The sequence below is a fragment of the Condylura cristata genome, unplaced genomic scaffold (genome assembly GCF_000260355.1).
Source record: "Condylura cristata isolate star-nosed mole 26May11 unplaced genomic scaffold, ConCri1.0 scaffold00025, whole genome shotgun sequence".
Classification (NCBI taxonomy): domain Eukaryota; kingdom Metazoa; phylum Chordata; class Mammalia; order Eulipotyphla; family Talpidae; genus Condylura; species Condylura cristata.
Genome location: NW_004567126.1, coordinates 2,784,942 through 2,800,416, shown reverse-complemented (window position 1 = coordinate 2,800,416; position 15,475 = coordinate 2,784,942). Strand labels below are relative to the sequence as shown.

The 15,475-nt window shown below is 35.1% G+C and overlaps 1 protein-coding gene across 3 annotated transcripts in view; it reads right to left on the bottom strand.

Moving 5' to 3' along the window:
- Nucleotides 1–15,475, bottom strand: part of DYNC2H1 (dynein, cytoplasmic 2, heavy chain 1) — a 250,498-nt gene that overhangs the window by 62,333 nt on the left and 172,690 nt on the right. For all 3 annotated transcript variants that reach the window (XM_004689056.2, XM_004689057.2, XM_012729844.1), the window contains 2 exons: nucleotides 9,847–9,957; nucleotides 6,337–6,492 (listed from right to left, as the gene is read on the bottom strand). In XM_004689056.2, coding sequence (XP_004689113.1) covers nucleotides 6,337–6,492; nucleotides 9,847–9,957 — 267 coding nt within the window. The remainder of the gene's footprint in view (nucleotides 1–6,336; nucleotides 6,493–9,846; nucleotides 9,958–15,475) is intronic.

Here is a 15,475-nt window from a genome sequence, read left to right as displayed (position 1 = left end):
ATCTACTTTTGGGCATTTGGGCTGCTTCCATGTTTTTCCAATTGTAAATAAAGCAGCAATAAACATGGGGGTACAGGTATCTTTTTCAATCAGTGTTTTTGTGTGTTTTGGATAGATACCTAGGAGTGGGATTGCTGGGTCGTAGGGAAGCTCCCACATGAGAGGTTTTAAGCAGAGTGGTGAGAAAAAAACAAAAAAACAAAAAACAAAAATTTCTGGACTCTACCTATAACATAGTAGAAGAGAAAATCCAAAATCAACCTCTCTCCTAAAAACAACTAAAGAATGAAGGGCTGATATGAGCTCCTGGGAATACCGACACTATTCAAACTGGCTGTGTAACAGGATCTCTCCAGAGAGTTCAAGAGCTAAAGAAAGGTCCCATTCTCCACAGACACCACTGTGTTGGGAAAGGCCTCCACAACACCTCCTGGAAGACCAGGGCCAGCCAAGGGCCTCCACAACACCTCGTGGAAGACCAGGGCCAGCCAAGGGCTATCGACATCCCACATTGCATCAGAGACTCACAGAAACCCCCAGATGAACCTCCCCAGATGGACAAAGGATGAGACACAGCTTTTTTACAATTTTATTCCCCCCCAGCTGTAACCTGGGAGGACACAACAGCTGAAGGTAGAAGCGCCTCCCACTCAGCCTTTGGCACCTTACCATGTAGACAAGGCCACAGCCCTCCCCACAGCTCCAAGGTGAGGAGGAACACTAAGTGGAAACAGTCTTTTCTTTTTCCTGGCTTATTTTCTTTAATTCTTTTCCTTGAACTACAACATCAAAGGAGCTAGCAGTTCAACACAGATCCCAGAAAGAGCATTCTACCCATTGGGGCAAGCCAAAATAGCAGCCACCACCATCAGGAGCTGACAGTTCTGAGCTGCAAACAATTCTTTTTCTTTTCTTCTTTTCCCCTCTCCTCCTCTTCCTCTCTCATTTTATTCCTTCTTCCCTGTCCCTCTTCTTTTGTCATATATCTTTTTCTTTTCTTTCTTTCTGCTTTCCCAAGTTGCAACCCAGAGAAGCCTAATGGCATCTCCCAGCAGACTGATTCCCAACATGGGCCTGGTGGTACAGTGCTCTGTATGTATCAGAGACTCTTGGCTACCACAGGCTGAGGTTTGGAATTCTACACCATGTGGTAGGGGTTGGGCAGGTTTAACTCTTGGGGAAAAATCACTGTTCTAATCAGTCTACCACAGTAGACAAGAGCCCAGGTAGATGCTGAAGAAAACCCCTACCCTCAAGTTCCAGTGGTCCCTGACGCCCTGTAGGAAAGCCTGACCCACCCCACCACCACTGGTATCAGCTATCTGGTAGATGCATAGGGACTATAGGAACTGCCATTGTCCAACTTCAGCAGCCCCAGTAGGAGTACCCAGAAGTCCAACCTGCTACCAGTAGGTTGTCCAGTTGCTGGGAGCTGAGGGGGTGGTCATAGGATGCCCCACCCCTGTCTCTGCCTACCAGCCACAGTAACTAAGGCACCAAGTAGACACATCATGCTCCAGTATGAGAGCTAGAAGTCATCAGCATAATGGTGGCCCTAGGTCTAAAACAAACATGAAAACAAACAATGGGGTGAAAGAAAAATACAAATGGTCAAGTAAGCCCTCCTGGGAACAACACATTGCAGAAAGAAAGTCAGCCTCCAGAACCCAACAGCACTGGTACAAAAGAATTTCTCTGCCTGCCAGATAAAGAATTCAGAATAGCCATAATGAAAAAAAAAACTTAAAGAGGCAAGAGGATACACAGAAAAAGAAAAGAATGAAATGAAAAATATAATCAAAATAAGATCAAAATTCAATATAAGATCAAAATTGAATCCTTAAAAAAGAAAACATAGGATGTTAACGGATCAAGGGAGGAGCTAAAAATTATGAAAAAGCCACCAAAAAAGAATAGATTAAGTAGAAGAACAAATTAGTACTCTGAAAGAAAAAAGGTGTAAAAAAGAACCAAAGAAGAAAAGGAAAGTAATAGAAAGGGAAAAGAATGAAAAAAAAAAAAAAACAAAACACTAAGAGAATTGTCTGACACCACGAGGAAAGGAAATATAAGAGTTATAAGACCAGAGACCTTTTATGAGGGAGAAGGGAATAGGATCAAAACTGGGGTGGGGTGGGAAGAGAGCATGGGACTATGGTAATGGCACATTAGTGAACTGTTGGTGGGAAGTCCATGGGAATCACAACCGAAATGAAAAAATTGACAAAATGAAGAATGATGTTAAAAAAAAAAGACTCCAAAAAAAAAGAGTTATAAGAATCTCAGAAGGAGAAGAGAGTAACATGGCAAATGAAAATCTGTTCAAGGAAATAATTAAAGATAACTTACCAAATCTGACACAGGAAATTAAAATATCCAGAAGCTAAAAGGATACTAAGCTATCATATTGAAAGGAAAACTATAACAAGATGCATAATAGTAAAGTTTCTGAAAGTCCAAGTCAAAAAAAAAATAATGAAGATGAACAGAGAGAAGAAACAGATAACATATAAAGGAAAACCTATTAGTCTGACAGCAAGTTTCTCTTAAGAAACACTACAGATAAGAAAATATTGAAGCAACATAGTAAAAAAACCTTAAGACAAAAAATGGCAGCCAAGAATACTTTATTCTTATATATCTATGAATAAAGAATAAAGTATATATATATAATATTTATGTGTATATAGATAGATATATGACTGCCAAAGATATACATAGATTGAAAGTTGATGTGTTCAATTAATTGATTTTTCAGATATCAAGCCATCCTTGTGTCCCTGGAGTACATCCCATTTGGCCATGGTGTATTATCCTTTTGATACATTGCTAGATTTAGTTTGCTAGGATTTTATTGAGGATTTTTGTATCTGTGTACTTTTCTTCTTTGTATTTTTATGCAGTCTTTGTTTGCTTTTGGTATAGTGTAATGATGGTTTTGTAAAATGCACTTGGTAGTTATCTTCTTTCTCAATGTTTTGAAAGTTTTTATAGAATGGCCACCAATTCATTTTTGAATGTTTGATGGAACTCATTTGTGAAACCATCAGTTCTGGGCTTTTGTTTTTTGGGGGTATGTAGTCTGATTTAGGGCTTTTGCATGCTTGTTTACTTTTTGTCTCATTCATCTGTCCGATGGTAAGAGTGGGGTATTAAAGTTTCCCACTGCATATGTATTTTCTCTAATGTCTGTTTTCAGAGGAAATGGTAATCAAATAATGTATTTTGGTGCTCATTCATTTACTGAGTATATATTAATGAATGTTATGTTTTTCTGGAGTACTGTCCCCTTAATCACAATACAGTGTATGGTGACCATCTATGTTTATCGTCACCTCTCTTAGCTCAAAGCCTAGTTTATCTTGATATGCTATGACTGTTTTTCTCTTCTTTGGGGGTCCATTTGCTTTTAAATTGTTTTCCAACCCTTTGCTTTCAATCTGTGTATAGTTTTAGCAACAACAGAAGTTCAACATTCACTTATGATGAAGGTTCCTGAAATTCTTGGGATAGAAGAAACATACTTTAACAAAATAAAAGCCATATGTGACAACTCAGAGTTAACCTCATTCATAATGGTGAAAAACTGAAAGCCTTTCCTGTAAGATAAGGAATAATACAAGGGTATCTACTCTCATCATTGCTTTTCAACATAGTCCTGGAAATCCAAGCTGGAGAAGTTAGGCAAGAGAATGTCATATAAAGAATCCAAACAGGGAAAAACATAAGTAAAGCTAGTATTACTTACAGATGATATGATGATATGATATACAAAGAACCCTAAAAACACTACAGAAAAAAATAATTCAAACAATAAACCAGTTTAGTAAAGTAGCAGGTTAGAAAATCAGCATGCAAAAATCAGTAGCTTTCCTATATGCAAGCAATCAGGCAGAAATGAAGAAATTAAGGGGGTCCCCCCGGTGGCCTAGGGGTTAAGTTTCAGCATTATCACCACAATGACCTGCAGCTATGGCCTGAGCTTGATACTTGGCCAGAGAGGTAACCACATATGGTATAGCAGACCTCTCCTGTTTTGCCCACTGCTCTTTTTGCAGTATATTTCAGCAAATCCACCCGTTCTGCTCCCCACTCTGTCTGTGGTGAATCCTATCACATCCTGAACCTCTGGCTTACACCCCAGTTAATACCTACCAAAGGAGGTAAAAGGTACACAAAGAAAATTACACAGCATTGTAAGACACAAAGAAATAGACAGAGCTTCTCTGCTCATAGATTGGAAGAATTAACATTATCAAAATGGTCATCCTGTCAAATACAATTTACATATTTATCACAATTCCATTAAAAATCTCAATGGTATTCTTTAAAGAAATAGAATACTGCTGAAATTTATATGTAATCATAAAAGTTAAAGCTCTCCTAAACAAAAGGAGTAATAATGAAGATTTCCATTCTTCCAAACTATAGTACAAAGCCATAACCTTTGAACAGCATGCTACTGAAAGAAAAGACCAATGGAATCAAATCATACTGAATTGAAAACCCAGATTTAAAGCCACACATATATGGCTAGTTTGTGATGAAGGAGCAAAGATATGCACTAGAGCAAGGGCAGTCTTTTCAATAAGTGGTACTGTGAAAACTGGATCAATACATGCAAAAGAATGAAACAAGACTACCACCTCACACCATACACAAAAGTCAACTCAAAATAGATAAAGGACTTAAATGTAAGACATCAGAATGTAAAAGAAAACATAAACAAAACATTCCATGACATATGCCTAAGAAACATCTTTGAGGACTCATCTCAAGGAGCAAAGAAAATTGAGAAAATGGTACACAGCTAGTACTACATTAAACTAAATAACTTGTATACATCAAAAGAGACAATAAGCAAAACAATGAAATGTCCTACTGAAATGGAGAAAATGTCTGTACTCCATACAACTGATAATGGACTGAAAGCAAAGATCTACAAACAGTTTGCACAATTAAACAAAAAACAAAGCAAACATACAAATCAAAAAATAGAAGAGCTAAAACGATATTTCTCCAAAGAAGAAATGCAAATGGCCAGTAGGTATATGAAAAAATGTTCAACATCACTTATAATCTGGGATGCAAACAAAACCACAATGAGATACCACTCATGCCCACATTAAAAACAACTGGGGGAAAAAACAAAACAAAACTGGCAACAACAAATGTTGACAAGGATTGGAGGAAAAGGAGCTTACTTATACCATTGGTGGGAATGCAGACTGGCCCAGTCACCTTGAAAACTGTATACAGTTTCTTCAAAATACTAAAAAGGGATCTACCAGGTGACCCAACAATTCTACTCCCAGGGTGCTACCCAAACGTCACAAAAACATTTGAAAGGAAGCCTGCACTACTATGTTTATATGCATATACCCCTATGCACTATTTACAATAGCTAAGATGTGCAAACAACCTAAATGCTCTAAAACAGATGACTGAATCAAGAAGATGTGGTATACATACACACTGGAATATTATTCAGCAATTAAAAAAAGATAAATCCATGTCATTTGCAGCATCATGGATGGAGCTAGAAGGGATTATGTTCAGTGAAATATGTCAAAGGGAAAAGGAAAAATATCAAATGGTTTCACTTTTAAGTGGAATGTAAGAAAAACAAACAAAATGTCAGGGCAAAAAGAAAAACCAGCAGGCAAATTTAGATTTGAGGCATACAGCAGGGGTGGGAGAGAGGTCAAAATGGGAGGGAAGAGTACAGAGGACTATGATCTATGATGATGGCTCACGGGTGATGTGGTGATAGTAAATTTATGGGGCTACACGTTAAGGGAGAACTCAAATATTTTACAAAAATGAAGAACAATGTTTGAATATAAAAAAGTTTAAAATTAATGAATTAATTTAAAAGAAAGAAAAACATTTCCACTTCAAAAGTAGAAAAGAGAAATGCATAGATTTGAATTGTGTTTTTGGAAGCAGCAACAGGACTCAAGAATAGGTAGGAATACTGAGCAAGAAAAACACCTTAAGCACAACTCCTAGTCTTCTAACTTGAAGTAAGCAGGAATCAATGACTTTTAGTGAAAGGGAGATAAAAAAGGAAAATCAGGTACAGGGAATCCAGTCTCTGAGCTTTGAGATGTGAGCAACAAAACATAAAAATGTTAAAATTGAGGGTTCATGATTTAAGAGATATGAACTGCATAACTATAAATAGTCCAGAAGAATAACAGAAAAGATTTACATAGAGATATAAATTAATGAGGACTGAGACAATGTATTAAGTAACCTTCACAAAAACTACTAAATTCCAAAAAACTAAAAAAATTTTTAAAAAGATTAGAATACACCCATGTTTTTATTTACCTGTGGAATATAATTTCTTCTTTCTTGACATGCAGCATGAAACCATGCAAAACTAAAAAGAGCATGAGCTCGATGTATGTTATCTCTTTTGCTAATTTGTTCAGGAGTCCAAGATTCATAAGTTCTCATTAAATTCTTTTTCAAACCTGGAGGTGACTAAAAAAATAAATAAAAACAAGCATGCTGTTTAAAATCTTACAAACGTCATTCTTAACCTACGTTACAACATATTTTACTGAGGAAAATTTTCAACATTGCCTTGGTTTAATGTAAAGAATGTTTTAAACTCCTTATACCTGATAATCCCTCTTATTTACATATCCCAAATAACTTTTTAATTTAAAAAAACTACATAGCAAAGCATTCAAAATAAATACATTTTATAAAATCATTTAGATATTTTTACGAAACTAAATCATCATTTATAATACAAATAAGGTATTATTTATCACAAGGCAAGTGTTTTTTATTTTTGTAAATAAGAAGTACTATTTGAATTTCCATAAGACTTTTACATATCATACTATATTCACATAATCTTCCCTGCATAGTAGTCTACTACAGATAAAGTAGTTATTATCTAAAATTCTAGACTCATAAACACAATTCAAACCAGAAAGCAAATCTGAATGCTAATAAAATGCAAAATAAGCCCATTTCAAATTAATTTTTCAAATGTTAAAAAAAAAAAAGACTAGTGGGCATTGGCCTTCCTATTTTAATTCCTTTATTTTAAAATGCTTCTAACAACAAATAATAAACAATTCAAGTCAGAACTTATAGAAACCTGCTACAAAGAATAATCAAATCCTTTGCAATCCTTTTCATTGTTTCTTCTTAAATGCTTTTGAATTACTAAGCACATACCCAAATTTATACTCTAAAAATAAAAATTTTCACTTTTATAAAACATCTATTGAAAGTTATAAAATGAGCCAAATTTCTTGTGTATTACTAATATATATAACATTAATAGGAAACTGAACATTTAATGATTACCTTTTAATGGCACTATACAAAAGATTATATAAAAGGAACAAATCATGTAGCTACTGAAAATACAGAAATATGAACATATAGGAACACTAATTATAAGTCGTGCTCAAAATACACTAAACTGAAAATCTAGACAAAACATTTTCAAAATTAATGGAAATAAGTTTCAATTAAACAATTGATATAAGAAGTAAAGGAAGACAAAGAAAATCTAAGGAAAATAGGACAAAAGCAAAAAATTCAGTGAACAGGGAAGAATAAATAAAAGTAAATTAGTATGACCAATTATTTAGAATATATTTTACTGACAATTCTGGCAACCAATAAAAAAAAAAGAATAAAATGCAGATTTAATAAATGTTACAGATGTATGTAAATACATATGTACAATACATATAATGTAAGTTTTGAATATCAATAAACTGCACTGTTTCTAGAATAGTTAAAATTACCTATGTTGATTTTAGAACTAGAAAATAAATTTACCAATACTTTCAATGAGACAGAATATTTTATTTCCATAAAATATAATCCAATTGGGCCCTTCCTGTAAAGCACAGGACTAAGAACCTAAAGCCGCTTCAGCATGAGTTCCACCCCCGCCCTGAGGTGATCCACATGGCATAGCAGACCCCTGCTGACCCTCCTGCTGTTCCCCTCAGCAGTGTGCTTAGTCAGTCCGCTTGTTCTGCTTCCCACTCTGTCTCTTGTGAATCTCTTGTGAATCCTCTCACCTCCCTGTACCTCTGGACTGTACCCCAGTTCTGTATGTATAAATAAATAATTTTTTAAAATATATATATTTAATATATATTAATATATTATATTATAAAACAGAATATATAATCAAATTATCCAACCATATAATATATATTAATATATAATATAGTAATTTATTAATATATTATAGATAATATCTATAACTATATATACATATACATATACATATATATATATATATATTCATTCCAATTATCTCCTAAAATAGAATCCTGGAAAAGGTTGTTAAGTTAAAACATTCAAAAAGCAGTTTCCTACATGAGTTAGTTCTTCATTTAGAGAAATATGTACTGTTTCCTTTTCATGTGCCACAAATTAAAAAAGTCAAGAGAAAAAATAACCTCTGCTCTCATGGTTTATATAATTCAGTTCTAGAATGTAGTTCAGTAGAAAAGAATATTGGGACAGTGACAGGAGAAGCCTCTAGAAAGTTTCATTCTCATCAGGTAATTATAAACACTAGTAAGACATTTTTCTTGGGAAAATGATTGTGCAATTATATTAGAATATAAGAAAAAATAAGGAGAAAGCTTCAAGACATGAACTTGTGGATATGACATCAAAAGCGCAGGCAACAGAAGGAAAAACAAAGTGGAACTATTTGTATCATATATGCAGCAAAGGAAAAAAAAAACAACACAGTGAAAAGGCAATCTATGGAATGGGAGAATATATTAGCAAACTATCCATTCTGATAAGGGAGTAAAGTCCAGAGACTAACATCTTCAGGAGGAATATATTTATCTCCTACAACTCAACAACAACAAAAAAATACACTTAAAAATAGGTAAAAGACCTTCAATAGAAATTTCTCCAAAGAAATTCTTTAGATGGATAACAAGAATATGAAAATGTCAAACATCATTGATCATCAAGGAAAATTCAAATTAAAACCACAGGGAGATTTTACCTCATATCATTAGGATGATTACTATGGGGATAAAAGAGAGAGAGAGAGAGAGAGAACAGAAATTAGTGTTGGCAAGAATGCAAAAAAACTGTGTGCTGTTGGCAGGAAGGTAAATGGTGTGCCTCAATGGAAAGTGGGATGGAGGGTCCTCAAAAAGTTGAAAATAATATCAGTGTGTTTCAACAAACCTACTTCTGAAAACAGATCCAAAAAAATTAAAAACAGAATTGGCCCATATCTTCATTATTCAAAATAACCCAAGAGGGGGCAGACCTAAATAATTTGGGCTGATGAATGGACAAAGACATGGCATGCACACAAAAAAGAAATCCTGTCATGTGCTACAACTTGGATGACCCTTAAGGACATAATGGCAAGTAAAACAAGCCATTTACAAAAAAGACGACACATTCTACTTCTGTCACGTATCTGAAGCAGTGAACTCAGAAACAGAAAGCAAAATGGCAGTTGTAAGGGTGGAGGTAATAGGAAATGGCATTTCCTATTCAAGTGATAGTCTCAGTTTTGCAAAATGAAAAAAGCTATAGATATCTGTTGTACAACAAAATACATAAAGTTAACACTACTACCGGTTACACTTAAAAACAGTTAGGATGCTAACCACAAAAAACAAGTAATCTCAAGGAAAGTTTGAAAGGAAAATTTAAATGTATTTTTACAAGTATACTATTACTTATGGATATTCTACTTCAACTGTAAAGGGTAATTTTTGTGTATATAATAGATGATTGTTTACAGAGCTTTAAAAGGCACGTAGAGATGTATGAATTTAAACAATCAGTGATTCAAGATTGTAATCTTACCTCATAGGTTATCTTCAAACTTGACTGCAATAAAATAGGAGTGAAGTTTGGATGAACTTCTGCAGTAAGCCAAAGACGAAAGGTATCTTTAGGTTGAAGAGTATTTAATTCCTTATTTATAAAAAAAAATTAAAATCTAGTTAAATATGCACACAAATTTCCATTTTAATCATTATTGATATTTTTTCTTAAAATCTTTCCTGATATAACTCAATGTTCTGTTCATTATTTTCCACAAATGTTCATCTTCTCTATTACTAGTTGGTGTGACAGATAAAAAATTGGACATGGAGCTAGGGAATATGGGTTGGAATCCATTTCTGTCACTTATTTGCTATAGGACTTGGACTCTATGATATGTGCCAGCACTCAGCAAGGCTAATAAGCACTACCTACATCACAGGACTGTATGAAACACTTCAAACAGTGCCTGATATCTAAGTATGTAGTAGCTGTTAGTGGCAATGCCTGTAACTAAACTACCATCTTCAAGTTGCACATTCTCAGTGCTTTAGTTCAAGCTTCCACAAGAGATACATAATGATATCAATTCCTTTATTCACAATTTGTATGTTCTATTGCCTATAATATAAATTTAAAACTTCAGTAAATTCATTCACTCATGCTGTATTCAGATTTTATTACCTCTGTCTTTATTAATCTTTTTCTGTTATTCTCTTTGTAGCCTGACAAGTTCTTAGTCATCTATCAAAATGCAAATTAAATATCTTGTCTGAAAGGAATACCATCTCTAACTCTTCACTACCATAATCCCAAGCCAAACTAATCACTGATGACATTTTGTAAACCCTCTTCTATAATAGACATCATACTAAACACAGTTATTAATGTGTTCTGTCTCTTCTAAACTTAGTTCCTAAACAGGTACACATTTTTTTATGTACTGAGGAAAATTTCAGGCATTTTTCTGTGGTGAATATTTCAAAAGAAATAGTGGTAAGTCTAAGAGAGCAAAGTCTAAAAATTATCTGAAAAATATAATCTATGCTAATACTAATATTCATTATTAATGTAAAATGTAGATTACCAAAAAAGACAAAACAATTGGCCATAAAAATACTGTGTTTGTTCTATAAATTATTTATATATATCTAGACCTTATAATTTAAAATGTAATATTTGTAGAAAATTTTGCCTTGGGTTAGCATAATTTTTAAAAATACTAAGAGACAACTCTTTTGTGATACAACTGGATTTAAAATATATTTATTAAGTTGTATTGAAACAATTCATACAAACTTCCCAAAATAGATTAAAATATTTTTTAAACTCTGTAGTATAATCTACTCTACATGCATCAAAGTTTTAATTAAGATTGTTTCCAAAATAATAACTGCAATTAAAGTTTCTATAGATAAGTACTATCAACTTACTATTTTGAAACATAAAGCAGGATTCAAGTACTTATGTCATCTCATGATGTTTTAAGAAATACTATTCATCAGACATGAATTTTATAGTTTTGCAAATTAGTGATTTTTATAGAAATCTGTAATAATGAAATTACATGAATATCCATATATACCTCAGTTCTAAATTCTCTACCTTCTTTTGATTACAAGCAATGAATCATCATCATCCAGCAATTTATTTACAGTCATTAACTCATCAAAGATTTCAGTTTTCTGTAAAGTACTATATAGTTGCCATTGATTAGGACTACTGAAATTTTCAACACATCACAACTAGTTTAAAGTGCCTTAATCCACTCTAATCCATTTGATTCTGTTCTTTCTAATACAACTTCTGCCAGATTCATTCATTAACTTAATCCATTATTAACTTCCCTGCTTGGAGTTGCTCTATGTCATGGGACAAGAAATCAAGGCTCATCTGCATGGTTCTCTCCATAGTATGAAACCCAGCTCTGCTGGCCTTTTTACTCCATACCCCACACTGCCCAGCCTGGACCTTCCCATACTTCACGCCCATCTTCATTTCTGTACCAGGCATGCATATCTCCACCACCAAGCTGGTACCCTGCTATTACACCTCCTTTGCACTCACACCCTGTTTAGTCTTCAGGAAATAGCATTCAGATACTGTTTCACATGCTCAAAACTATATAATTTTTCCAGATTTACATTTAAAACCCACCCATCAATTTGTCTGGTCTGAAGGCATTTCAGTTAAGTGAAATAATTGCTTCATTCATTTCTTTACCACACAGGTAGTCATTCATCTGATTGCTCTGCATCTATTTTTCCCTTACAAATATAACAGAAAAAGAGCAGAAAAACAAAGTAATGGTGTAAGTGTCTACAATCCTTTGGACATTTCCTGGTTTTCTACTGAAAAAAAAAAAAAATCTCTAAAATTCCCTTCAGGACTGATGATTTCTGGGCTTTCCTTAAATGTCTTTAATGAGAGAGATTTCTATATATATATTCTATTAAAAGGTTAAACCTTGTTTTGTGCAAATGTACACATTTAAGACAAAAATATTTAAGATATTATAAATGATTTCTCATCAAACCCTGTTTTTAAAGAAGTATCGTAAGAGTGACATTGCTGGGATTAAGTTCTCCCATGGATATAGTAAATAAGGGAGAAACTACAGCAAATGCCAGCCAAAACTCAAGACGTTATGAACAGGATTGGCAACACAAGGGAAACAGGAGGAAGATGAAAGCAATGGAAGAAGAAATGAGAGGAAGATATAGCCAGGACCCTATCAATCTCCCCTAACTACAAACCCAGAACACCTCCACCAAGGACAGAAAAGGAGGAAGAAAAACTGAAAGCAACTGGGAAAAGCTGAAACATCTGAAAATGCCAGAGAGAGAAACAAATGTCAGTAGGTTGATATGCATGGAGGGGAGCTACAGTACTACTATAGATCCACTGGGTGAGACCCAGGGGAAGGATAAGACACAGCCTTCTTGCCACCTTTGTGCACAGGGCGGGCCCGGGCTGCAGACTGAGGGAACAACTGGCTCCCAGAAACAGCTGGAGGGCAGCAGCACTCTCACCTTAAGAAGCAATTCTCTGATCATGGAAGCCAAGCAGGGAGCAGCAGCCAGCATACAACACCCAGCATTAGCCTTGGCCAGAGCTCACCTCTCCAACTAAAACAGGTGGGACTCTGCCCCAATGGGGGAAATTTGTGCCTCCATTCCCCAGGGTGAGCCAGTGGGTGTGACAGCCTGTGCTCAGCTCCAGGCCCATTACCTGGAAGTGCGGCAGAGTGTGGCTGCAACTTGCTCCAACAGGAATAGCCTCCAGTCACAGACATTACATGGCACCTGGTCATAACTAGAGGTTGGACAGTGTCAGAGCCACCAATACTAGAGCATAGCACCTCATCTGAACTGGAAACAAAGCCAGGGGTGGGACCACTGCCAACAGGAACACAAAGCTCCCCCAATGAAATCAGGCAACAGAGGCAATACTGCCACCAACAAGAATTGCATCCCCTAATCACAAACACAATCACAAGCTAGGAATCTCACACTCCCCTTAGGACTGTGGAAACACAGAAAGAAGGAGTCAAAGATATGGCACTCAAACTCACCACCATACCCATAACATCATCACCCTTGTGGAGGATTGGTGTATTAGTCCTTCACCTGGTCTGAAAAACAGTCCTCAGTCACCCCAGAAGGAGCACCCAGAAGAAAGGCAGGCCAATACTAGCAACCCAGTGTCTCGATGCATAGAAACCATTAGGAAGAAAACAATGGTGTGAAGAAAAAATACAAGTACCCAAGCAAGCTCACAGTGGAAAATTTCACCACAAATGGATCAGTCACCAGAAGTCAACAAGATAGAAGAACTGCTAAGCCTGTCAGACAGAGATTTTAGAATCATCATGATTAATAAACATAAAGAAAATGAAGAGAAAAAAATGATATGAGATAAATAATCAATGAATTGAAGAGAGAAAGTGAGACCTTAAAAAAGGAAATGAAAGGAATGCAGGAGATTAAAAAGACTACTGTAGGAGTTAAATAATTCTGGGAAAAGTATTGAAAACAGAATACATGAAGATACAGAAATAAAGAGAATCAAAACACAAAAAGGAAAGAGAAGTAAAAAGAAAAAGGAATGAGAAATACTCTGAGAGCTATCTGACACCATGAAGAAAGGAAATATTATAGTTGTAGTCTTCCAGAAGGTGAGGAGAAAGGCCAAGGAATCAAGAAAATATCACAGAGATAATTGAAGAGAACTTCCCAAGTATGAAGAAGGAGATGAAAGTAGACACACAGGAAGCGAGGACATCAAACTACCATGATGAAAGTAGAAATAGAGCAAGACACATAATAGTCAAGCTCCCAAGAATCCAAGACAAGGAAAAAAATAATGAGAGTTGATAAGAGGGAAGAAACAAATAACTTATGAAGGAAAACCAATCAGGGAAGAAACAAAGGAAAGCCAATCAGACTTCTCAGAAGAAACACTATGGACAAGAAGAGAGTGGAGGGACATATACAACAATCTTCAAGACAACAAATGCCAACCAAGAATAGTTTATTCTGAGGCTTTTCTTCTCCTATGGAGAAAAAATAAGGACATTCTCAGACAAACAGAAACTTCACAATTTTGTCACCATGAAACCCACATTCCAAAAAATACCACTAGAACTCCTTAAGCCAAAGTCAACAGAGGGATGAACAAGAACAGATCAAAACAAGGAACAAAAGCATGGAACGAAATGGCAAATACAATATTAACTCTGAATGCAAATAGTTTAAACTCATCAATAAAAAGACACAGAATTACAGGATGTATTAAAAAACAGACCCAAACCTTCTGCTGTCTCCAGGAAACACATCTAACTACAAAGGATAACAACAGATTGAAAGTAAAAGGATGGAAAACAATCCTACAAGCAAATGGACCAAAAAAGAAAGTAGGAACAGCTATTCTTATATCAGATAAAATAGACTTTGAACTAAAAAAGGTCAAAAGAAACACAGATGGCCACTACATTATGATTAGGGGGACTATACAGCAAGAAGACATGACACTTATCAACATATATGCACCAAAAGTAGGGGCACCAAAATATATCAGGAAACTATTGCCATCTATGAAAACATATATTAGAGAAAATACCTAGTAGGAGACTTCAATATGCCACTCTCAACAATGGACAGATCAACAAGACAAAAAATAAGCAAGAACACTAAAGCTCTAAACAAAGACCTAGACCTCGACCTCATGGGTCTAACATACATCTATAGAACAACTGCACCCCAAAAACTCTGAGTACACATTTTTTCTCAAATCCACCTGAGTCATTCTCAAGGATTGACCATATCCTGGCACACAAGACAAAAATCAATAGTGATACTAAGATTGAAAACATATCAACTACAGCCTCTGACCATGAAGGAATCAAACTAGAAATCAATCATATGAAAAAGACAAGAAACTCACCTACTTCATGGAGATTGAAACCCACACTACTGGAGGACCATTGGATCAATGAAGAGATTAAGGAAGAAATTAAAAAATACCTTGAGAAGAATGGCAATGAGAACACAACTCTGCAAAATTTATGGAACAGATTAAAACCAGTTACAAGAGGAAAATATATACCAATACAGGTTTATATAAAGAAACAAGAAACAACTCAAAGAAACAACTAGATCTCCCACCT